Below are 26,998 nucleotides of genomic sequence, written 5' to 3'. Positions count from 1 at the left end.
ACGTGAACGGGGTGCCCTGCCCGCGGACACAAAGGCCAAACGCCATACTCATCGCCCTGCCTCACTGATACGTGAACGCAACACCTAGGTCGTGAACATGAAGGTTACTCAGTCTTACCCCGCGCGAACGCGACCTTTGCATCACGAACGCGAAGAAGAATATCTTTGCCCAGCTCAAAAACACTCCACGATCGCGATCTAGCATCCGCGATGGTGAAGAAGGAACTGACACTGGCAAAATCTACAATCTTTCAAAATGCTCCGGGTGGTCCAAAACCCTCCCCAGTCTCCCGGGACCCCGTTCAATCACACCAACAAGTATATAAACCATATACGAACTCGCCAGTAAGCTCAAAATATCAAAATAACACCCGTGCCCAAGGATCTAACACCAAAACACATAATGCATTCCTTCAAGTTCAAGAACTTCAAACATTCACAACTAAGTGTCTGATTCAAGCCTAACTAATCCAGAATGAACCCAAACTTTGCACACAAGTTTCAATTAACTAAATGCACCTATCCCAAGTCTCGGACCAAGAATCCGAACCCGATAGACTCAAAGTCAACCCACGATCAAACTTATGAACTTTCCAAATCTTCAATTTTTCAACTTTCAACATTTAGAGTTAAATCAACCTAGGAATATCCAAATTTAAATCCGGACATACACCTATGTCCAAAATCATCATACGATCATATTGAAATCGAAAAAATACGAATCTGAGGTTGTCTACCTAAAAGTCAAACTTTGGTAAACTCTTATAACTTAAGCTTCCAACCATGGAATTAAGTATTCCAATTCACTCGAAAACTTTTCCGAAACCAAATCAACCACCCCGCATATCATCAAACATCAAATACACATACGAGGAATATCAAATAAGGGAATGGAGATAAAATACATAAAACGATCGATCGAATCGTTAGATAGCCATTATTTAAACCGTCAATTTTAAAGACATTCGGCTAAAATCAAACTCTTATGGAGCCATTCGTGTCAATCATCCGAAACTTAAAAAACACTCATTTTTTGAGTTTTGGCATGCCACTAGCATCTTAGTCGGGTGCGCAAAAACATGTCAACCATGATTTGCAATACTTCCATTCTTGAAATTTTAATGTGATTGTTTTATAACTTTAAACAGAAATTCTCCAATTTTTACGGTTACACAGTCTCCCTACCCCCCCCCCCCCTCCTATCATATCTAACTTCTTTGTAACTAACATTACCTCAGTAAACGTATATATGTTAGACAAAGTCAATTGTTCGTATTAATTGATGATTAAAGATGGCGACAGGGACTTATGTTCGATTAACAAAGGAACAAGAAACCTCATTGCAGAACATTACTCCTGGCGAGCTTAATCAACCCATCGATGTCCCAAAGGTTCATTCTTCACTATCTTTTCTTTTTATCATTTATAATATTTTGAGATTTAAATTTTCTTCCTCAATCATTTACATACACTACTAATTGTCATGAGAATCCTACTTATATCTATTGAAATAGATTGTCCTTTTGAATGTTTTTTTTAAAAAAAAAAAAAACCTTCAAAATGATGGTAATATAATAGCAGATCTGATTTCACTCGTTGACAGGTTAAAATGCCAAAAAAACACACCTCAATCACTATGCAAGTATGAATCAAAAGAACTTAAAAGGATAACCAGATTAAATTTATTCCTAATCTCCATCGAGATTACTGCCTTAACGCTATCTAATTATCCGTATAGCGACATTTATTGCTAGATTTTCCGAGATTTATCTTTCTTAGCAAAAAAAAAGGCACCAAACGCACATATGAGTGCTTGCTTATATGTTTAATACATTAATATTATCTATGCATCATAGATTTATAGATGATTCGATTGCGTGTGTAACGTAAATTAAAATAGATTTATACACACACAAACAGGGAGTTGATTGATGGTGATCTTTTCATTTTCTTGGAAGGTCGAAAAAGGATGAAATTTTGTTTTATTTACTTGTTTTAAAAAAGAAATTTAACGGGGACCAGGTACAGAACAACCCCATCTAAATTTTAAAAGGTAAATGAAAATTTTAACTTATCTTTTTATGCCTTTCTTTTATTTGTATGTAATCAAATAAAAAATGAAAATTATCAGTTTAAGGTGAACTTTGTTTTTGTTGATTGAAATTGCATTTTTTTTCGTTTGTTTCACTTCTAGCATTTTTGAAATTTTCATACATATTCAAGCAAATTAACTTTGCATATGACAGTGATGAGAAAGGGGTATTATCACTTTTAACTCGCGTCAGAAACTATTTATATTTGGTAGCCGAAAAAGTGTGTAAAATTTGTATAATTTTTTTATATAACATACCGAATGTATATATATACACAAAAATATATACAAATTTTATATATTTTTTCGACTATTATATTTACAGCGGCTATACAGTGTCATTTTTCCGATGAGAAATATGGTTACATGATATTTTTATGTCACATTTTGTTTAGCTAATATTTGTTTTCATGATTTGACAGCAAACAACTGCTAGATGTGAGCATTGTGGACAAAATTTACCTCCATCTTACGAACCTCCAGCTGATGAAGATTGGCAAACTGGAATTTTTGGATGTACAGAAGATGTTGATAGTTGTAAGGATCTTACTAAAGTCATCATCTTTGAATTCTAACCATGCATCCCTCACCCTTTAGGTGGAACTGGTTATATATATATTTTTTGTTCAATTAATGAATCCTAAATTTAGGTTTGGTTGGAGTATTTTGCCCATGTGTTTTGTTTGGACGGCACATGAAAACGTTGAATGATGAGATATCAAGCAGAGGAGCTTGTATTGGTCATGTGGTTTGCATTGAAGGTGGCATCACTCTTGCTGCACTCACTGCAGCATTTCATGGCATTGATCCTGATACAGCATGCCTCATTACTGAGGGCTTGTTATTTACCTGGTGGGTTTGTGGTATTTATACTGGCATGGCTCGTCAGATGTTACAAAGAAAATATCATCTTAAGGTAAACTTAACCTTTTTTTGTAAATTATCATTTTAAGATCGATTTAAGTTATATACACTTACAACGTACAAATACAGGATTCACCATGTGATCCATGTATGGTGCATTGTTGTTTGCATTGGTGTGCCTTGTGTCAAGAACACAGAGAGATGAAGCTTCACTTATCGGCCAATGATACCCCAGCAACAACTGTTGTAAACCCACCACCACTTCAAGAGATGAATGCAAGTGGAAATGATGATCAAGTTGAAGCTAATAATTCTTCTGGAAAAGAAATTGTACCATATGATAATTTGGAGATGCAATCCTTATAAGAATGCTCTCTATTTTTATTTTTATTTTCTTTGGCAGCGTTTTACATTGTTTTATATTGAAGAATTTAGTCATTTGATAATAAATAGTAAAATTTGTGACAGTAGTGAATTTAATTAAGCTGTCAAAGTTTTGATATCAGTATTAAGTTAATTAAATATTGACATTGCCTGTAGGGAAAATACACCTCATTCTTTTTCCTTCTACTCAACTCTCCTTTTTTTCTTGCTTACTGGACAACTTTATGAAACCTTACTTCTTTTGTGTACTTGAAAATTCAAAAAAAAAAAAACGATCAACAAGCTTATGAAAAAATTTATTCGTACGTTTAATAGATTTTATTTGTATTTCATATGACAAAAATAAATCAGACAAACAATAAAAAATCGGAAGTCGAGAAAACAATATAGTTGTTTTTCTGAAATAATAATCAACTTAAACAGAACTAATAGGATCCTACTATAGACTCTTAGGGCTCGTTTGATACGAAGGATAAAGGATAATTAATCCCGTAATTAAATTTGAGATGAGTTTATCCCACGTTTGGTTGAGATAAAATCGTGATATAACTAATCTCGAAATTATACTATTTTTTATCTCCATGTGAGGGTAAAATAACTAATCCCGAGATAATTAATCATGGTATAACTTATTTCCTAACCAAACGACCCCTTAGGGGTCATTGGTAGCTGGTTAGGGGATAAGTTTATTCATGTACAAAAATTAACATAACTAGTAGTAAGTAGTATTGTATTTGGTAGGCATTTTATAATTCTACACAAATAAAACATGTACTTCCTCTGTTCAATTTAAGTGAACCTATTTTTTTTTTTAGTTTGTGTTAAAAAGAATGACCCCTTTCTATAATTGAAAATAATTTACCTTTATGTAATGATTTATAGTCATATAAATTATATGTGCTTCATTTTGCACCACAAGTTCGAAAGTCTTCTTTTTTTTTTTCTTAAACTCTGTGCTCTATCAAATAGGTTCAGAGGCGTATCCAGGATTTTAAAACCATGGGTGCACTATTATCTTTAAGATAGGTGTTTGGTTCCATTATATAAAATTTTATGATGGCGGCAAGTTGGCGAGCAAACTATATTAATGCTATATTTGCTAAAAATATCACTCACTTTACAATTGTCCTCGACGAGTTTTTATTGAAAACAGTCAATAATAATATCATTACTTCCAGTTTTAAATATCTCACACCCTATATAGCATATTAAACAATCATTCAAAAAAAAAATTAAAAACAGCGCTTAATATTGAGCAGGGGTTTTCCTGCTTTGAATATACTGAGAGCCTCAGAGCCGAGAGAAACGAGTCATGAGTACTTTGGGGATTTCAAAGTTTTTGTACTCGAAAGAATGATTAGGAGAAGAAAATAAAAAAGACGTAGGCAAAAGGGAATTTTTTTTAAAAAAAATATTTGTTTTTTAATTAAAAAAAAAGGGTATAGGGATATGTTGTTAATTGAAAAGGGGGTGGAAAATCGGAAATTTATTTATTATAATTAATTATAAAAGGAATTAATCAAAAAGAATTATATGGGGATCTAATCCTTGACCTTGGGGACAAAAAGGAGATAAGGGTGGCACTTAGTCACCAATGGACCAAACCAATCACTGGAGTATGGGTGACCACAAATATATTTAACCACATAATTTTAAAAAAATAATATTTTATACATAGCCTAGGGAGAGGAGCATGGGTGTATGTATCCCATCCCCTCCACGTAAATCCGGCTCTGAATAGATTCACATAATTGAAGAGGAGTAAAAGTTATGAGTCAAATATGTGCACCATTTTATACGAAAAAAGATGGAATAACTGATACTGTATGTATTAGTAAATAGGTAGTGATAGCCCGTGCCAGTACGGGCACAATAATATAGAAGCTAAAGCTCTGTTTTTATATAAAATTACAAGTATAAAAATTAACGCATGAAAATGACCACCAAATCGGATAAATACGATAATATGTACTAATTGTTGGATATTATTTACATGCATAAATGAATAAAATGTCCACTCCTGAATGTTGCCTGGTCATTCTTTACCTCCATGAGAGTACTATTTCTATATTGAAGGCATACTTATTATTCTTCTAATGGTATCTGGTGAATATCACTCCCAGCCCATCAAGCTGCAGATGGAAGTTTTAAACTATGTTTCTGTGCTAGCTTTCTTTTATTTTGTACTTCTCTTTTTCCAAGTTGGCATCTTTATGTAGAGTTGCGCTCTAGTAAGCTCTTGGCTTCTAGACTTGCAAAATGTCTCTCATACCGCATAGTTGCAGGTACCATCCACCTATATGTAACGACTCGGCCGATCGTTTTGAGAATTTAAGCTTCATTCGGCGGTGTAAGGTGTTGAACAACTTCATATTATGTGTATCGACTTGCGTGCATAGTTGAATTCAGTTACCGGATAATTCAGAGTCGAATTGGAAAAATGAATCTAGTTTTGGAAGCTTAAGCGGTGAGAATTTGACCGGAATTTGACTTTTTGTAAATGGCTCCAGAATGAGTTTTGGATGTTATCAGCAGCTTCGTATGGTAATTTTGGACTTAGCCGTGCGTTCGGATTTGGAGATTCGTAGGGTAATTTGAGGCATTTCGGCGAAAGTTGGAAAAGTTAAAGTTTGGTAAATGAAGAAATTTGACCCATAGTTGACTTTTGTGATATCACGATCGAAATGCGATTTAGAGAGTTGGAATAGCTATGTATTGTCATTTGGGACTTGTCTGCGAAATTTAACGTCATTCCAGGTTGGTTTGATTGGTTTCGGTACGCCTTTTCGAAGTTGGAAGATTTGGAAGTTCATAGTTCGATTCATGGTGCGATTTGCATTTTCGGTGTTGTTTGATATGATATGAGACCCCGAGCGAGTCCGTGTTAGGTTGTAAAACTTATTTGTGTATTTAGACGGGGTCCAGGGGCCTCAGGTGTGTTTCTGATGGGCTACAGGCCAATTTCCTCTATTTTTGGATTGTTGGTTTCTGGTGTCTGATATCCTTCTTCGCGATCGCGAAGTTCCTTTCGCGTTCGCATAGTATTCTACTGACTCTCCTGATTTTCCTTCTTTGCGTTCGCGTAGTATGCCTCGCGATCGCATAGCCATGCTCATCCCATTCATCGCGTTCACGTAGCAGAACCAGGCCCTGGGCGCTGATGATCATTTTCCTCTTCGCGTTCGCGTATCCCTTACACATTCGCATAGGTTCTCATTCTCTCTTCTTCACGGTCATGTCCCTTCACTTGCGTTCGCGATGGACTTTTCCTGGCAGCTTCATTTTTTCTTCTTCGCGAATGTGATTCCTCATCCGCGTTCGCGATGCATAAGGACCTGGGCAGAATATAAGATCTTCAAATCGAGGGTTAGGCCATTTTTATCATATTTTGACTTGTAGAACTCGGTTTTGAGCGATTTTTTCTGGGTTTTTCAAGCAATTCGATTGGATAAGTGTTCTTCACCTAGTATTTAATATATTCCATGATTTTACCTTCATTTTTATCATTTAATTTGTGTTTTGGGTTGAGGAAAATGTTGGTTTTTGAAGAAAGTTTTCAAAGTGAAAAATCATGTTTTGAGGGACGAAATGGTATCGGAATTTGATAATTTTTATATGATTGAAATTGTATCGGAATGAGTGTTCGGGTTTTGTAAAATTTGTTGGGTTCCGATGTGCGGGCCTGGGGGTCGACTTTTGGACCGATTTTAAATTTTGTTAAAGATTGAGACTTTATGATCCGGAATAGTTTGTGTGAGTCTTATTTGTGCTTTGAAGTTATTTTGACTAGATTTGAGCCGTCCGGAGGTTATTTCACCCAAAAAGTTTATTTTTGAGTATCGGTTTGTCTTTCTTGAGGTAACTATGTTGCCTAAGGTTGTGGGGGAGATTTTCCCTTAGGATTTGAGTCTTTTATGTTGATTGTAGTCCGTGTACGCGAGGTGACGAGTGCATGCTCGGACTTACTTGTGGATAGTTAGCCTTTTAGGGTTCTTAGGTTCTTATATTTGCAGAGTATGAAGTTGTCCTTGATGTAATTGAGTTCCTATTTACTAGTTTCACCTCTACATGATTTAATTAGAATTAATTGCCTTAGGATTCACTCTTATTGCCTATTTGACTCCTATTTAGCTTAACTGAAGATTTTACCTCTTCTATTGTCATGCTATCTATTCATAACTGCTCATCTTTGTTTGGATTTTATTGTTATCTAATCCTATAATTGTTTAGTCCCAATTACTGTTATGATTATCTTTCCGCTTGTCCATAATTGAATTGTTGAATATCCTTCGTAACTGCTCAATCTTAGAAGAAGTTTAGATATCCTATACCTTAGACTTAGTTGAATTGTCTTTATTGGGAATTATTTGACTCGTGTTAGCTTCCTTATTTTTGAATTGTATATTGTGGGATCGTTGGTACATTTTAGTTTTCTCTTGTTAAGTTGTTCTCTTTACGCCTAGCATTATTTATTGTGGTTATTACTTGTGAATGAGTTCTACTGTTTCTTTGTGATTTAAAGTTCTTGAGTTGATTTACTTGTCGTACTTTGTATTATTGTCATTGTTGCTATTATACTTGTTGTGGTGATGCCCAAGGTTTCTGTCGTGCTGTAATTGTTATCTTTGTTGGTTGCACTGCATATTTACTTTGGGACTGCGGAAAGGTATTCCGGGGGATTCCCCCTATTCTGCATATTTACTTTGGGACTACGGAACGATATTCTGAGAGATCCCCCTATTATGCATATTTACTTTGGGACTACAGAACAGTATTCCAGGAGATCCCCCTGCACATTTACGTTTGGGACTACGGGACGGTATCCTGGGAAATCCCCTGTTGTTATATCTGTGTTCTGAGCTGTTGATCTTCTATGCTTGCATCCTTTTAAACATTCTATGTGATGACCCAGAAGGTCATCACTTGTTTTGCAAGTTGATTTTATGTTCTGAGGCCTTAAAAACCTCTTCTTGTATCACCTCGATTTGCGTTCCAGTTCGGGTGCATTTCCCGAAAGCTTTTATGTGAAAACTAAGTAAAATAAGAAAATTGGCTTTTAAAATTGAATAAAGTTGACTTTGGTCAATATTTTTGGTAAACGTACCCGGGCCCGTGATCCGACGGTCTCGAAGGGTCCATAGTAAAAATTGGGACTTGGGCATATGCCTGGAATTGAATTTCGAGGTCCCAAGCCTGAGAAATAAATTTTTAAAGAAAATTATTTTCTAAAATATATAAGAGTATTTGGAAGTGAAATGATGTTTGAAATTGATGGTATCATGTCCGTATTTTAGTTCCGGAGCCCGGTACAAGTTTGAAATAATAATTAAGTAGAATCTGTGAAGTTTGGTAAGAATTAGAGTCCGTTTAGTATAAATCGGACCTTTATTTGAAAAAATTAGAAATTTTGATGTTCTTGAGTAATTTCATGAATTTGAGGCTTAATTCATAGTTGTTGATGTTATTTTGATGATTTGATCGCACGAGCAAGTCCGTATGATGTTTTTAGATTAGGGTGCATGTTTGGTTTGGAGCCCCGAAGGCTCGGGTGAGTTTTGGATAGGCCACGGAGTGAAATTGGACTTAGGAACAAGTGCTGGTATTTGGTATTTTTGCCCAAGCCTCTGATCTCGCAATTGCGAGATCAGGCTTTGCAATTGCGAAGTTCTCAGGCTTGGTAATTGCGACCCAGGCGAAGCAAATGTGACCCAAGCCTAGGCAGGCCCTTTTCGCAAATACGAACCCATGGTGGGAATTGCGAAGCCCTCCTTTTCGCAAATGCGATGTTACCTTCGCAAATGCGAAGGTGACTGGATTTTTCCTTGGTCGCAAATGCGACAGATTCTTCGCAATTGCGAAGATAGCAGGTTCCAAAGGGCCCTGGTCGCAATTACGACATCTGTGACCTGCTAAATCATAACTTAGCCGAAAATTCTTCATTTTTCAAACTTTCTCAAAACCTAAACTCTCTTGGGCGATTTTCTAAAATAAAGTCCTTCTCCAAATAAATTGTAAGTTATTTCTAACTCATTTTCTTTAATCTATAACATCTTTTTACATGATTTCAACTCAAAATCAAGGGTTTTCATGGGGAAAATTGGGTGTTTTGGGTAGAACTTAGGATTTTTAAATTTTGGGGATTTGGACCTCGATTTGAGGTCCGATTTCCAAAAAAATTATATTTTGGGTTCGTGGGTGAATGGAAAATCGGGTTTTGGTTCGAACCTCGGGTTTTGACCATGTGGGCCTGGGGTCGATTTTGACTTTTTGGGAAAATCATTGGAAAACCTATTTTCATGCATTAGAATTGATTCATTTAACATTTATTGATATCGTTAAGTAAATTGTGACTAGATACAAGCGAATTGGTGGTGAAAACAAGAGGTAAAACGATAGTTGAGGCTTGAATTGTGTTCGTGGCATCGAGGTAAGTGTTTGGTCTAATCTTAGCTTGAGGGATTAGGAGTTATGTCTTATTTGGTATGTGTTAATTGTTGAGTATGACGTATAGGCATGGTGATGAATATTTATACGTTGGTGTCAAGCATGCCCGTGAGTCTTATACTATGATTAATGTGACTCCATTTCGTATTGTTCATGCTTTATATGATGATTTCTATTGTTGAACAAGGCTTGTGGAAGTATTATTGGTAATTGGACATTGTAGAACGTTGGCTCAAGTTGAGAATTGAGTTGTGAAGTAAATGTGGAAAAGATAAGAGCTTTTTTATGTCTCCCTTGCCGGGATATTATTGCTTTTGAAATTATCTCCCTTGCCGGGATGTTATTATTCATGATATTGTTTCCCTTGCCGGGATATTGTTGTTATGCTATTATTCCCTTGTCGGGATTTTATTAAAATATTATTGATTCCCTTGCCCAAATTGCTTTGTGATAATTGCTTGGGTGAGGAAGAGTGTAAAGCACGAAGGGTGATGTCGTGTATGATTTTTGAGAGTGTTAATGCACGAAGGGTGATGCCGCGCCAATATTGTAAGGTAAAAGCACGAAGGGTGATGCTGTGTCACACGATGTACAATGTCGTGCCATGATATGAGTGATAATGCATAAAGGATAATTCTGTGCCATGATTATGTGAGATAAAAGCACGAAGGGTGATGCCGTGTCGATTATATTTATTCTTATAGTGAGGATGAGAGTAAAAGCACGAATGGTGATGTCGTGCACTTATCTTTGATCTTTGATTCTTGTTGATAATTGAATTATGGTGTTCTTTACATTTATCTGATGTCTTTCTGTTGTTAATTGTTGTTCCCCGCAACATGTTTCTCCCTCCCATCCTTAACTATAAATTTATGCCTTTACTTTTCCGATGTATATGATTTAACTGCACAGGTTTATTTGGTAGTCTTGTCCTAGCCTCGTCACTACTTCATCGAGGTTAGGCTAGGCACTTACCAGCACATGGGGTCGGTAATGCTGATACTACACTCTGTATTATGTGCAGATCCCGATGCTGCAGCTTTTGGACCACAATGAGATTGTTGCTTTAATCCATCAGGCGACCCGAGGTAGTCCTGCAGGCCTTGGCGTCTCCTTCTATCTTTCTATATTGTTTCTTCTATGTATTTCTGAAACATTTTGTATTTATCTTTCGGACCCTTATTTGTAGTACTCATAGACAGTCTGTGAAATTGTGACACCAGATCTGGGTAGCTTTTGGTTTCTGGTTTTGTATCGGTATTAATATTAAATTGTTACATTTTATTCTTCCGCTTTATTATTTTTGCTGATTTATCAAATGTTAATTCACAACTGCTAAAGGATTTAAAAATGGAAAAGGTAAATAATTGTAATGGTTGGTTTGCCTAGCTTTCACTAGTACGCGCCATCACGACTCCCGATGGTGGAAAATCCGGGTTGTAACAAGTTGGTATCAGAGCTCTAGGTTGCTTAGGTCTCACAATTCACAGACAAGCTTAGTAGAGTCTGAGGGATAGGTACAGAGACATCTGTATTTATCCCCCAGAGGCTACAGAGTTAGGAAAAGCTTCACATCTAATTTTTCCTGTCGTGCGACTTGATTTCTCAATGCTAATTGAACTTCTACTATGTTCTTTCGCAGATAATGAGAACACGTACCACTTCATTAGCTGACCAGCAGCCCGAGCCTCCAGTAGTAGCTCCTGCGAGGGGCAGAGGTCGAGGTCATTCTAGGGCCCGAGGCAGAGGTAGGGCTCAGCCCAGAGCTCGAGCAGCAGCACCAGCGGCGGAGCCTCAGGTTGAGTTTGACGATGAGGTTCCAGCCCAGACAGTTCCAGCAAGACCAACTCAGGTCCCAGAGGGGTTCATCACCACCCCGGTACTTCAGGATGCTCTGGTCTGTCTAGTGGGCCTTATGGAGAGTGTTGCCCAGGCAGGCTTGCTTCCTATAGCAACAACCATCTCTCAGGTTGGAGGAGGATCCCAAACTCCTGCTACTCGCACTCCAGAGCATATGGCTCTCTAGTTTCAATCTCCAGTAGCTCAACCAGTTGGGGTAGTTCAGCCTTGTGTTGTGGCACAGATTGGAGAGGGGCCAGCTATGTCTGCTGATGCCTTGTGGAGGTTGGACAAGTTCACCAAGCTCTTCACTACTACTTTTGGTGGTACTTCTTCTGAGGATCCCCAGGATTATTTGGACAACTGTCATGAGGTTCTTCGAAAAATGGGGTTAGTGGAGGCAAATAGGGTCGACTTTGCTGCTTTTCGTTTGTCTGGATCTGCCAAGACTTGGTAGAGAGATTATTGTTTGGCAAGATCAGCTGGGTCACCATCTTTGACTTGGGATCAGTTCTCTCAGCTATTTCTGGAGAAGTTTTTTTTACCGTGAAAATGATAACAACAATTAAATTTGTAAATGGGATTCTAAAAATACGTGATCTATTCTCAAGCTAGTTGTTTAGAGTAGTTGATGCTAAGATATGAAGTTTATGGCAAAATACGAGCTAGAAATGGAGCGATAACCAAACCTAAAGGCTTACTGTCCGGGCTTGTTTACCAAGGGGATACAGGCTAAAATGGGGAGTTGAACGAACCTAGAAACCTACTACCTGAGTGTAGGATTAGTCGATGAGGGGCCTCGGGGTCGATGTCCGATCCGATCTCAAGTTATCGGGGTCGATATCTAGCTCGAGTTCGAGGTGTCAGGGGTAGTCAAGGATGGGATAACAATTAAGATATGATCATACAAGGCTCTCTATGATCAATATCAGGCAATAAATGAAGAATAAATAAGAAAACGATAAAATACTAAAGTGGTCTCGAGCCAACAAGAACAAGCGAGTTAGAGAGAAAAGAGAGAGAGAGAGAGAAAGATATTATTGCACTTGAGTAGAATGGTTGGAGCTATGTTTACAGGGTGTTAGCAACTCCCCTTTATAGGAGGGGGGAGCCCAAACTTAGTACAAGATATGTTGCGTGATAAAAGAAATGGAATGGGACAACCGGCTAGCTTTATGACGTATGCGTGGGCCGATGTCGAGCTACTCAGATAAACCTGATTGACCCCGGATGCATTCCCGGATGCATTCCTTGAGAGATTCCTGCGTTCTTCGGGACTTCGGTCGACATTATCCTTGGTAGGGCATCGACAGATCTTGGAGAAAGTGACCAGCTCGAGATCCCGGGCCTCTAGGGTCACCCTCCGAAGTATTTTGTCAAGGAGAAATCGGCCTCCCAGATTTCACCACACATAGATAGTCTCCGCGTTTCTTAGAGGGAAGTGATAGGAAATGATTTTGACATCTCACTTCTCGGGCTCCCATAACAACGACATGTTGATGGTGCAGCCCCCCTTTACAAGTGCCGAGGCATTTCGCCTTTCCGCTTCTCAAGGATCATCCGAAATGTCACGACTCTTCGTTCTTCGGGGTTGTGTTATGCTATCGACTCAGCTTCCATAAACGCATTGATTGCGCCTCCTGTTACGCTTTTCGAGGGCGGTAATGGCACCGTCTGTTACTCTGCCCTCCTCCTATAAATAGGGCTTCTAGTGGTCGGCTTCTCATTCAAACTTCCCTTGATACCCATCTTTTCCTCCTTTCCTGCTATCTTTAGCTTTTTCCATCTCATTATATTTGGGGCCTGTGGCCTCAAGATCTTACATCATATGTTCCTTGGCCCAAATCTCGATCCCTTTTCGGTTGGGCGAAGTTGTGCCGCTGTGATGTTATTATCATTGTTGTTATTGTTGTTGTTGTTGTTGTTGCTGTTATTGTTGCTATTGCAGTCGCCGTTGGCTCGGGGCGATGAGGCAGAGGGCTGATTTCCTACGACCCTGGGAGATACTTTGGATTATGCACCACTGCTCAAGAGGGGGCTCGGATTATACACCGCTGCTCACCCTCCTCTCTCGGCTTGGGGCGTTACACCCATTTTGGATTCCTAGGGGGTATGGCGATAATATTTGTTGGCTGTTGCCTCCTGGTCCGAGGCAACATCTCAAGAAGTGGCTTCAAAGTAGTAGTACTGGTGGAGCTCGTACTAGCCAAAATTTTCACCCAGCCACTTCTTGTCTTCTTCCGGCCTCTCCTTTGTTATTTTGCTCTTCTCGCCCGCGTTCCTCTTCTATATCCTTCCTTTTGAAGATGCCATTCCGGGAGGATTAGGATGAGGTTCCCGAGGGGATTGGATTTGGAAGATATTGTCTTTGAGGTCATACACATGAGGGGATAATGACAGAGATGTCGCATTTAGGGAATAGGCTATATTTTTAGGCTCTTGTTGTATGCATATCCTTGGAACTTCTTCATTTTTACGTAAGGATCCCCTTGCGGGCTTTTGTAACCATATGTAAGGACCCCCCGAGGGTCGTTGTAAGCGAACATTTTTATAAATACAGAGATATTTCCTTGATTCCTTCCTTCGATACTTGTTGTATTTCTTTACGTTTTAATGCATGATCTTGTTTTGTCGTCTATGATACTGACCTTGGATGCAAATATTCTTCCCGGCCTTCGGTCGATAAAAATGGCTTCGTGCGAGGTCCTTTGTGGTTTCTCGAACTGGACCCGAATAAGGCCAATAACCTCGGGCCGCCGGGACCCTATCTTTGTGTGGAGGTGTGGATAATGTTTTCGGGCCTCAAAATAATCCTTGAGAAGAAATTTGCTTGAGGACTCGCGGACCAGGGACGTCGATGACTTCCTGAAACGGTCTCTGAATAGAGGCCTGCCCGTGCTCGGACCATCCTGAACAGCACCCGGAGCTCGTTTCGTACGGGTGCTTGTTAAAATATGCCTATTTCTTCGCAAGCTGGTTTCCCTTGGCTCCTTTGAAGCGTGTGCCAATTTGGTTAAGGCCTTGTTAGCCCTCTAGAGCGTCGTCTCGCTATGACGGAGGTTTCCGGGGTGGAGTATTACCTCAAGACCAGAGGTGGTGCTGATGGTTGGTGTCTTTGGTCGGCTTTGAGTCGTTGTTGCTCTTCCCATATATGACGTGAGGTTGCTTCCGCCTTCCTGGGGGTCATCGAGGTTTGCTAACTCCATGGTGCCGGTGGATCATGCCCTTAACGGCTGTTATTTGGAGGACGGTGGAGATCGGGCATGGACAAGTTGCTTTGTTCGGGAGCTGACCACTGAAACAATACCTTTGGGACCTGCATTACTTGTTTGAAAAATAGAACAATACTCTTTAGGCGACGCACTCCGCGCTTTGCCGGTTCTGCCTACGGCGATAGCGAATTCAGTAGCCATACCTTCCTTCCTCCGTCGCATTTGTACGGGCGTTGTTAGCATCGGACGATCCCTTAGGGATGACCTCCGGAAAGGGGGAGGAGTTGTAGGCTTCCTAGCTGGGGGATGATGGCAATAAATGAGATATGCGCTCATAATGCGATGGAGCTTTTAATGGGGCAAGACGGGCATGTGCTTCTGAGGAGAGCGCATCATCCGAGCCTGCTATTTCTGGAGTCTTTGGCTCTGGAGCAGTGGTTCTTTCGAGCGATTACACCCCGGCCGGGGTAGGTTCTTCCGGGCCAAAAAGGTTGGGCTAATAGGAGTGTGCTCGGCCTTCATGGAGGTCCACCGACTTTATTTCGTGGTGAGTCTTGGCATGATTCTTTTGCAACTCGGATCTTCCCTTTCTTATCAGTTTTTCCCTCCGTAAGACTTCCATAGGCTCAGGTTTGAGCTGCTCCATCAAGGGGCTAGACTTCGGGGGGCCCTGGATGAGGGTGAGTCCCTTGGGCTCCTTAACGAGGAGAAGGAGGGATTGAGTCGGTGCACTGGTGATTCGGGATGTATCGGAGCTTGTATTACAGGAGCCTTTTAATGAGGCAGGTGACTTTTTATGGTAAGCGTTTCGCCTCTTCAACCTTTGAGGTTAGGCTTTTGCTTTTTTTAGAAAAAGACAAAGGCTCATGGGTACCTTACGAGTGAAGCCAGCCGAGTCAGGAATGCTTGTGGTGAACTGAAGGTTCAAATGTAGGCTCGAGCTTTGATTTGAGTGGTCATGATTGCGAAGCTGTAGTCTGATTCCTCGAGGGCCCTGGTTGGAAATAACCGGTGTCCAAACTGATGTAGCACTGAGTCAGACCGAGGATGATGAGAGAGTGTTGACCCATTTAAACGATGTTATTGTCATCCGAGATGAGTTGGAGCGGGCCCTCAATCGAGGGATACATTCGTCGTAGATTTCGGGAGAGGCGCTTGAAGACACCCGCGCCAGGGGTTCCGTCCTCCTGGAAGGTTTTTCTTGAGTGAAGGCGGTCGAACGTGATGCTCGGTTGCTTTCTTGCCGATGCCACGGAGAGCGAGGCTAGGGCTGGAAGGCCGTAACCTTTTGGGGTGGAGTGTAGATTTTGCCATCTTGTATTTGCTGTTTGTAGAGCATGTTTGTAGATGGAGAGCGCACCTTTCGTGCATATATAAAATAAGAGAAAACTTGAAGCTTTATCTCTTTTATACCTTTTTCGCGTTGCCTTTGACCAGGTGGGCTGGTTTCGGCGTTTGGAGGGAACCTTGTGGGTTCGGAGCTTATTAGGCAGGCCCGGAGGCTTTTGAGTGCGATTTTTGTCGTAAGTAGGTGTTGGGGCTTCTGTGCTTTGCCCAACTGTTCAGGCTCAATCTTTAAGCCCGACCTTGACTCGAGCTTACCGGACCTCCGATCTCCTGTGCCTGCATGAGCGGATGATAATCGTTTTTATTTCTCGCCCTCAGGCGTTTGTTGTTTCCACTATTTTGGGTTTAGTCTCCGAGTCACATTGCAACTCGAGCTTCAATTGACCCTCAAGTTTTTTCGTGCCTGCATGGGCGGAAGACGATGGTTTTTATCTCTCGCCCTTGGTCATTTGTTGTTTCAATTATTTTGGGTCCAGTCTCTGAGTAGCGTTGTGACTTGAGCTTCAATTGACCCTCAAGTTTTTTTCGATTTTCAAGCTAGCGAAAGTGGCTCTTACGTTGTTTTGGTCATTGAGACCTTTTGATATGTGGCCCGGAGGCTTGCATAGTTAACTATTTTGGATTCGGTCTCCGAATCGGGTTACGACTCGAGCTGATTTTAATCCTCAAGTTGTCAATTTTCAAGCTGGCGACAATGGCTCTTACGTTGTTTGGTCGTTGAGACCTTTAATTGTGTGGCCCGGAGGCTTGTTTGGTTGGCGTCAATGGCTCTTATGCTTTTTGCCCGTGGGCATTTTGTATGCTTTGTTTTCCTCTCATTAAGGTCTTATTGAAATGATTTTTCCTGACCCGTCGTCGGTTCTGGAAGAACCTCGATTTCAAGTCGTTATCAGCGATGTTTGAGCACCTCGGAAGGTTCTTAGCTCGTAGGCTGAGTAGGTCAAAGCCTTGTGATTTGGAGCTGACATGGTCGAAGCTCGTTTGCTTGTTGAGGGAAGCCTGTTTTAACCGGTTCTTTCTTAAGTATATTCAGAGTAATGGCCTGCGATTTTGTTTAGCAACGGTCAGGCATCCCCCAGTCACGTTAATTTGGTTGTATCAGCCGTTTTGACTGTAGTCATATGTGTTTGGCCGAAGCCATTTTTATCCCAAGTGATAGTTTAGGCATCTACACCGAGGGTATGCCCTTTCGGGATTCTTACAAATGCGACGTATAGCCTAAACTTCGGGATTTTTGAGTTTCATGCCTGTTGAGGTCTTACAGTTTGTCATGCTTACTGAGGTCTTATAGTTTTATCATGCTTGTTGAGTTCGTACAGTTTTATCATGCCTATTGAGGTCTTACAGTTTGTGTTGCTTTGTAGAATAAATCTGGTTATACTGAGTCTGCCTGCTCGGGGTCTTACGGCCTCGGGTCTTCCAGTATAAGGCGATTGGCGACAATATCCGAGTCATCGAGTTTGCTTAGGCTCGAAGGCAATTATTCGTGAGATCGGAGTTACCTTGATAGGGCTTTATGAGCCTGGAGTTCCGACCCTGGGGCCGTGCGGGTGCTAAATTGTTGACGCTAAGTCTTCGAGTATTTCGGGATGCATTCGGTGGATGGGCCCTTGCCGTGAGCATGTTAAAATCCCCTTTTTTGGAGTACGACATGCCAAAATATATTCTTTGTTGCTTGGTGTAAATATATACTGTTGTGTTGGATCGATCTGTATTAGATCGTATTTGATCACTCGGTGATTTCTATATTGCCTTGCATGAAGTTTTTGTGGTTTCAGAGTTTCGACCCAATGGCCGTCTGAGCGTTTTGAACTGCTGGCGTCCGTTCCCGATTTTTTGGGACATTTCTGGTGAAAGAATTTGTTACCTTACTTTGAGAAGGAGTCCTTTTTTCTTTTGACAAAAGGTATTCTTTGATTGCTCGATACGATAATATATATGTCCGCCGACGGGCGCCTGACTATATGGACTTGGCTCGTTCGACCGTTCGGTCCAATACATTGTTATCCTACAGGAACCTTACTTGACGTTTCAAAACTCCTTCGAGCGAGTATTTTTCTGGGGGGAATGCCCTTCTCTATCCAAAAGTCAACTGCAAGGGAAGTTTGAGCATTTTGCGGAGTTCCCCCTCGGACAGCTCGCAGACGTTGCCTCGTTAATAACCTTGCTGGTAAAAACCCTTATTTTGGGACAAATATTCGGTCGAAGGAAAAGAGTGCAACAAATGCGTTTTTAGAGCCTTGAGGTCTTCAGATAGTGTTATCATTCCGGCAGCTCCGATCGGGTGCCTGCACAAGGGTTAGTTCCAAATTCGAAATGAAAAGGGGGATGGACGTACCTTGAAGTGAGATATGCTGGCGATGCCTCAGGATTGGTTTGTTATAATTGTCTGGGGTGGATACGCGACATGGATTTCTGTTTCGTCAAGCTCGACCGAGGTCGAGGCCCGATTCGCCCTTTGGCTTATCCAGGGGTGGAGGTATGAGCGTTGGTACCACGTTGTGTATTGCAAACATTTCCCTTACCACGTGTTGTTCCCCGTAAATGGTTTTGATCTCGTCCTTTGTTGGGAATTTCATCATCTGGTGAAGGGTGGATGGTACCGCTCTTATGCAGTGTATACAAGGCCGCCCAAATAAGGCGTTATACCTCATATCTCCCTCGATGGCATGGAATTTAGTGTCTTGGGTCGTGCCGGCCATGGTAATCGGAAGGATAATTTCTCCTTTCGTCGTTTCGCTTGCCATGTTGAATCCATTGAGGACCCGAGTGGCGAGCACGATCTGGTCAAGCAGTCTGAGCTGTTCTATCACCCTTGACCTGACAATATTGGTCGAGCTACCTGCGTCCATGAGTACACGTTTTATCTGAAAAGAATTTACAAGGAAGGAAATTACCAGGGCAATGTTGTGGGGTTGAGACAGGGCCTCGGTGTCCTCTTCGCTAAACGTGAGGGCGTCTTCGAGGATATATCCTCGAGTCCATTTTTCTCTAGTGATGGATATTTTCGTTCTTCTCATCATGGGTTCCTACGGGGCATCGGTGCCCCCATGATCATGTAGATGACATGTTGCGGCTCGTTTGCCTCGTTTTTCTTGGTTGCCTCCCTTTCTCGGAACTGGTTTTTGGACCGATCACTAAGGATTTCCCGGAGGTGTCCTTTGTTGAGCAACCGAGCCACCTCCTCTCATAGTTGGTGGAAATCCTCGGTCATGTGACCGTGCGTGTTGTGGAACTCGCATACTAAGTTGTAATCCCTCTACGAAGGATCCGACTGTATCGGTTTGGGCCACTTGGCATCTCTGATCTTACTAAAAGCGAACACGATGTCTGACACATCGACGCTGAAGTTGTATTCCGATAGGTGGGGCACATTTGTTGGTATTAAGTTTCGATCGAACCTTGTCCTGTTGACAATCCCTCGTGGGTCCTGTCCTCGATCCGTCCTCCAATCATTGCGAGGTTGGTTGCTCCTTAGGGTGTTCGTCGTCGAGGTACGGCTGGTACCGTTCTTTGTTTGGTTTGAACTCTTTTTCCAGGAGTCTGTTTGGGTATATTGAGCCCGAAGGGGCTCCCAACTGGTCATCCTCGGATCTGATTTTTGATTGATACCGGTTGTGTATGTCTAACCAGGTTACAGCCAGATATTCAATTAGGTTCTGTTTCAGCTATTTTGAAGCCACCGTACTTCGTTCGTTCAGGCCTTGGGTGAAGGCCTGCACTGCCCAGTCGTCGGAGACTGGAGGTAGCTTCATCCGTTTCATCTGAAAGCGGGACACGAATTCCCGCAACATCTCCTTCTCTCTTTGCTTAATTTTGAAAATGTCAGACTTCCTCGTTGCTACCTTGATGGCTCCGGCATGTGCCTTTATGAAGGAGTCTGCTAACATGGCGAATGAATCTATGGAATTGGGAGCCAAGTTGTGGTAGCACATCATGTCCCCTTTCGAAAGTGTTTCTCCGAATATTGTTGCCTTTCACTGTGCAGGTGTAGGAAATAATGTGTTCGTTAGGGTCGGTGGTACCGTTGTGATTCGGGAGTTTTGGCATTCTGAACTTCTTTAGGATGGGCTTCGGGGCCGCTTCCTCGGGGAATGGCCTCTGTATGAACTTTTTCGAATCCAAGCCCTTGAGGATTGGGGGCGCATCCGAGATCTAATCGACCCTAGAGTTGTAGGTATCGACCTTTTTATCATTGGCTGCGATCATTTTCTCACCCGATTCGTTCCTTTTGGTGAGGTCCTCGAGCATCTTTACTATGGTAGGGTCGGCTATGGACCCGTTATTGCTTGATCTTTCGAGTACTTGCTTGGCGGGGGGAGTTGTTTCCGGCGCTGCTGTGCTGGGAGTCTTCGGATGGCTTTGTAGCTGAGCAATGGCCAACTGTTGTGCCTGCAACATTTCAAAAATAATGTGAAGACAAACTTCATGTTTTTCCCGGGCCAAGGTTTTCAAGGTTGTCATTCTCGACTCTGTTTACCGAGCCAAACATTTTGACCTGAAATTAAGAGATCTTGGACAAGAAAAAGTATGAAAGATAACTTACGTTTGTGCAATGAAACCAACAAGAAAATAATCACTATTATTTTTAGCCCCACGATGGGTGCCAAACTATTTACTGTGAAAATGGTAACAACAATTAAATTTGTAAATGAGATTCTAAAAATACATGATCTATTCTCAAGCTAGTTGTTTAGAGCAGTTGATGCTAAGAATATGAAGTTTATGGCAAAATACGAGCTAGAAACGGAGCGATAACCAAACTTAAAGGCTTACTGTCTGGGCTTGTTTACCAAGGGGATACAGGCTAAAACGGGGAGTTGAACGAACCTAGAAACCTGCTGCCCGAGTGTAGGATTAGTCAATGAGGGGCCTCGGGGTTGATGTATGGCCCGATCTCAAGTCATCAGGGTCGATATCTGGCTCGAGTTCGAGGTGGCGGGGGTAGTCGGGGATGGGATAACAGTTAAGATATGATCATACATGGCTCTCTATGATCAGTATCAGGCAATAAATGAAGAACAAATAAGAAAATGATAAAATACTAAAGTGGTCTCGAGCCAACAAGAACAAGCGAGTTAAAGAGAAGAGAGAGAGGGATATTATTGCACTTGAGTAGAATGGTTGGAGCTCTGTTTACAGGGTGTTAGCGACTCCCCTATTATAGGAGGGGGGGTCAAACTTAGTACAAGATACGTTGCGTGATAAAAGAAATGGGATGCTACAACCGACTAGCTTTATGACGTATGCTTGGGCCGATGTCGAGCTACTCAAATAGACATGATCGACCCCAGATGCATTCCTTGAGAGATTCTTGCGTTCATCGGGACTTCGGTTGACATTATCCTTGGTAGGGCATCGACAGATCTTGAAGGAAGTGACCGGCTCGAGATCCCGGGCCTTCGGGGTCACCCTCCGAAGCATTTTGTCAAGGAGAAATTGGCCTCCCAGATTTCACTACACACAAGTTTCTTCCTATCACTCAGAGGGAGAACTATAGGAGGCAGTTTGAGCGTCTCCAGTAGGGTTCTATGACTTTTACTTAGTACGAGACAAGATTTATTGACTTGGTCTGTCATGCTCTTCTTATACTTCCCATTGAGAGGGAGAGAGGGAGGAGGTTCATTGAGGGACTCATTCAGCCTATTCGATTGCAGATGGCTAAGGAGACAGGGAGCGAGATTTCTTTTCAGGAGGCGGCCAATGTGGCCAGGAGAGCTGAGATGGCCCTATTGCAGGGGAGTGGTCAAGGGTCTGACAAGAGGCCCCGTCATTCGGCAGGTTCAGTGGTGCCTCATCTGGAGGCAGGGATTCTTTTGGTAGGGGCCATCCTTCCAGGCCGTTTCATTCAGCGTTTCAGGCTTCTCATGGTGCTCCAGGTGGTCGTGGTTCTCATATGCAGTATTCTGATTAGCTTCCCTACAGTGCACCGCCAGCTCCTATTAGTGCACCACCGCTCCAGAGTTTTCAGAGTGATTATTCAGGCCGTCAAGGTCAGTAGTCTAAGTAGCCGAGGGCTTGTTATACTTGTGGCGATACGAGGCATATTGCTAGATTTTTCCCTCGAGCATCGAGCAGCTCTCAACACCAGGGTTCCTGTGCCATGGTTTAGGCACCGAGTGTTCCACCGCCCGCTCAGCCAGCTAGAGGTGGAGGTAGAGATTCTAGAGGAGGAGGTAGAGGTATTAGAGGTGGAGGGGCCGCTAGAGGTGGTGTCCAACCAGCAGGAGGCCGTCTTAGAGATGTAGTTCAAAGTGGTGGGGCCCAACCCTGATATTATGCTCTTCCAGCTAGGTCTGAGGCTGAGGCTTCTGATGCGGTTATCATAGGTACTGTTCTGGTTTGCAGTAGAGATGCTTCAGTTCTATTTGATCCAGGGTCTACATACTCCTATGTGTCATCTTATTTTGCACCGTATCTGGTCATGCCTAGTGATTCTTTGAGTGCTCCTGTATATATGTCTATACTGGTGGGTGATTCTATTGTGGTAGATCATGTTCATCGTTCATGTATAGTCATGATTGGGGGTCTTGAGACTCGAGTAGATTTGTTACTTTTGGACATGGTTGATTTTAATGTCATATTGGGGATGGATTGGTTATCACCTTACCACGCTATCTTGGATTCTCATGCCAAGACTATGACAGTAGCCTTGCCAGGTTTACCTCATTTAGAGTGGAGAGGGACTCCTGGTCATTCTACCCGTAGGGTTATCTCATATATGAAGGATCGGCGTATGGTCGAGAAGGGGTGTTTGGCTTATTTGGCATATGTTCGTGATACTAGTGTTGAGGTTCCTTTTATGGATTCTGTACATGTTGTTCATGAGTTTCTTAAGGTATTTCCTTCAAACCTACCGGGTGTGCCACCCGATAGGGATATTGACTTCTGCATTGATTTGGCTCCGGGCACTCAGCCCATTCTATCCCGCCATATCGTATGGCCCCGCCTGAGTTGAAGAAATTAAAGGAGCAGTTGCAAGACTTGCTTGATAAAGGCTTTATTAGACCTAGTGTCTCGCCTTGGGGTGCGCTGGTGTTGTTTGTTAAGAAGAAGGATGGATCGATGAGGATAGTGTATAAATTACCGGTAGTTGAACAAGGTTATGATCAAGAATAAGTATCCATTGCCGAGGATTGATGATTTGTTTGATCAGCTTCAAAGTGCCAAGGTATTTTCGAAGATTGACTTGAGATCTGGCTACCATCAGTTGAGGATTAGGGCATCTGATATCCCTAAGACAACTTTCCGCACTTGATACGGGTATTATGAGTTCTTGGCGATGTCATTCGTGTTGACCAATGCCCTAACAACTTTTATGGATTTGATGAACCGAGTGTTCAAGCCTTACTTGGATCCATTCGTGATAGTCTTCATTGATGATATTTTGATTTATTCCCGCAGTCGGGAGGAGCATGAGCAGCATCTGAGAGTTGTTCTTCAGACTTTGAGAGATAGTCAGTTGTATGCTAAGTTTTCAAAGTGTGAGTTCTGATTGAGTTTAGTTGCATTCTTGGGTCGGCGTTGTTTCAACAGAGGGTATTCAGGTGGATCCGAAGAAGATAGAGGCAGTCAAGAACCGGCCTAAACCTGAATCAACTATAGAGATCCGGAGTTTTTTGGGTTTGGCAGGCTATTACCGTCGGTTTGTGGAGGGGTTTTCATCTATTGCAGCCCCGATGACTAGGTTGACCCAGAAAGGTGCCCAGTTCAGGTGGTCGGACGAGTGTGAGGTGAGAATTCAGAAGCTAAAGACAGTTTTTACTACGACGCTGGTGTTGGTTTTGCCCATAGGTTCAGGGCTATATATAGTTTATTGTGACGCATCTCGTATTGGACTTGGTGCGTTGTTGATGCAGGATGGCAAGGTCATTGCTTATGCTTCACGACAGTTGAAGATTCTCGAGAAAAATTATCCAGTTCATGATTTGGAGTTAGCAACCATTGTTCACGCATTGAAGATTTGGAGGCACTATATATATGGCTTGTCATGTGAGGTGTTCACGGATCACAAGAGTCTACAGTAATTTTTCAAGCAGAAGGAGCTAAATTTGAGGCAGAGAAGGTGGTTGGAGCCATTGAAAGACTATGATATCACCATCTTATATTATCCGGGAAAGGCCAATGTGGTGGCCGATGCTTTGAGTAGAAAGGCAGCCAATATGGGCAGTCTTGCATATATTTCGATTGGTGAGAGATCGCTTGCTTTGGATGTTTAGGCTTTGGCCAATCAACGGTGTGGTAGGCGATGTAGGTCGCCGATTGGATGGTTTGAGCCGGGAGAGACTCGGTTGTTGGGTACGGATCTAGTACAGGATGCCTTGGACAAGGTCAGGATTATTCAGGATAGGCTTCGTACAGCTCAGTCCAGGCAAAAGAGTTATGCCGACCGCAAGGTTCGTGATGTGGCATTCATGGTCGGCGAGCGGGTGTTGCTTCGGGTATCGCCTATGAAGGGCGTGATGAGATTTGGGAATAGGGGCAAGCTTAGCCCTAGATTCATTGGCTTGTTTGAGATTCTTGATCGAGTGGGAGAGGTGGCTTACAGACTTGCATTGTCGCCGAGTTTATCAGCCGTGCATCCAGTGTTTCATGTGTCCATGCTTCGGGGCGATTCATCCCACGTGTTATATTTCAGCACTGTCTAGTTGGACAAGGACTTGTCCTATGAGGAGGAGCCGGTAGCTATTCTATACCTGCAGGTTCATCGGTTGAGATTAAAATTTTCCCTTCTGTTCGTGTTCAGTGGAGAGGTCAGCCTGTTAAGGCAGCAACCTGGGAGTCTAAGTCCGATATGCAGAGGCGATATCCCCATCTTTTCTCCGACTCAGGTACTTCTTTTCTATATCCGTTCGAGGACGAACGGTTGTTTTAGAGGTAGAGAATGTGATGACCCAAAAGGTCATCACTTGTTTTGCAAGTCGATTCTGTGTTTCGAGGCCTTAAAAACCTCTTCTTGTCTCACCTCGATTTTGCGTGCACAGTCCGGGCGCATTTCCGGAAAGCTTTTGAGTGAAATCTAAGTAAAATAAGGAAATTGGCTTTTAAAATTGAATAAAGATGACTTTGGTCAACATTCTTGGTAAACAAACCCGGACCCATGATCCAACGGTCTCGTAGGGTCGGTAGTAAAATTTGGGACTTGGTCATATGCCCGGAATCGAATTCCGAGGTCCCAAGCCCGAGAAATAAATTTTTAAAGAAAATTATTTTCTGGAAAATATAAGAGTATTTGGAAGTGAAAAGATGTTTGAAATTGATGGTATCGGGCCCGTATTTTGGTTTCGGAGCCCGGTACAAGTTTGAAATAATAATTAAGTTGAATCTGTGAAGTTTGGTAAGAATCGGAGTCCGTTTAGTATAAATCGGACCTTTATTTGAGAAAATTGGAAATTTTGATGTTCTTGAGTGATTTCATGAATTTGAGGCTTAATTCATAGTTGTTGATGCTATTTGAAGATTTGATCGCACGAGCAAGTCCGTATGATGTTTTTAGGTTAGGGTGTATGTTTGGTTTGGAGCCCCGAGGGCTCGGGTGAGTTTTGGATAGGCCACAGAGTGAAATTGGACTTAGGAATAAGTGTTGGTATCTAGTATTTGTGCCCAGGCCTATGATCTCGCAATTGCTAGATCAGGCTTCGCAATTGCGAAGTTCTCAGGCTTGGTAATTGTGACCCAGGCATCGCAAATGTGACCCAAGCCTGGGCATGCCCTTTTCGCAAATGCGAACCCATGGTGGGAATTGCGAAGCCCTCCTTTTCGCAAATGCGATGTTACCTTCGCAAACGGATTTTTCCTTGGTCGCAAATGCGACAGATTCTTCGCAATTGCGAAGATAGCAGGTTCCAAAGGGGTTCGCAATTGCGAACCCTGGTCGCAATTGCGACATCTGCGACCTGCTAAATCATAACTTAGCTGAATATTCTTCATTTTTCAAACTTTCTCAAAACCTAAACTCTCTTGGGCGATTTTCTAAAGAAAAGTTCTTCTCCAAATCAATTGTAAGTCATTTCTAACTTATTTTATTTAATCTATAATATCTTTTTACATGATTTCAACTCAAAATCAAGGGTTTTCATGGGGAAAATTAGGTGTTTTGGGTAGAACTTAGGATTTTCAAATTTTGGGGATTTGGACCTCGATTGAGGTCCAATTTCAAAATAAATTATATATTTGGGTTCGTAGGTAAATGGGTAATCGGGTTTTGGTTCGAACCTCGGGTTTTGACCATGTGGCCCGGGGTCGATTTTTGACTTTTTGGGAAAATCACTAGAAAACCTATTTTCATACATTAGAATTGATTCATTTAGCATTTATTGATATCGTTAAGTAAATTGTGACTAGATACAAGTGAATTGGTGGTGTAAACAATAGGTAAAGCAATAGTTGAGGCTTGAATTATGTTCGTGGCATCGAGGTAAGTGTTTGGTCTAACCTTAGCTTGAGGAATTAGGAGTTGTGTCTTAGTTGATATGTGTTAATTGTTGAGTACGACGTATAGGCATGTTGACTAGTATCTATACGTTGGTGTCAAGCATGCCCGTAAGTCTTATACTATGATTAATGTGACTCTATTTCGTATTGTTCATGCTTTATATGATGATTTCTATTGTTGAACAAGGCTTGTGGAAGTACTATTGGTAATTGGACATTGTAGAGCGTTGGCTCAAGTTGAGAATTAAGTTGTGAAGTAAATGTGGAAAAACGAAGAGGTTTATGATATTGTCTCCCTTGCTGGGATGTTATTATTCATGATATTGTTTCCCTTGCCGGGATATTGTTGTTATGATATTGTTCCCTTGCCGGAGTTTTATTG

General features: G+C 41.9%; 1 protein-coding gene across 1 annotated transcript; it reads left to right on the top strand.

Moving 5' to 3' along the window:
• Positions 1 to 1,221: 1,221 nt before the first annotated feature.
• On the top strand, positions 1,222 to 3,453 carry LOC107802556 (cell number regulator 6-like). Its single transcript, XM_016626069.2, has 4 exons — positions 1,222 to 1,391; positions 2,515 to 2,629; positions 2,743 to 3,008; positions 3,086 to 3,453. Exons 1-4 carry the CDS (start codon positions 1,293 to 1,295, stop codon positions 3,320 to 3,322), a joined length of 717 nt encoding a protein of 238 aa, XP_016481555.1. The 5' UTR covers positions 1,222 to 1,292; the 3' UTR covers positions 3,323 to 3,453.
• Positions 3,454 to 26,998: the final 23,545 nt, after the last annotated feature.

This window comes from Nicotiana tabacum, chromosome 1 (assembly GCF_000715075.1).
Source record: "Nicotiana tabacum cultivar K326 chromosome 1, ASM71507v2, whole genome shotgun sequence".
In the NCBI taxonomy this organism is placed as follows: Eukaryota; Viridiplantae; Streptophyta; class Magnoliopsida; order Solanales; family Solanaceae; genus Nicotiana; species Nicotiana tabacum.
This window is presented reverse-complemented; position numbering and strand designations above follow the sequence as displayed.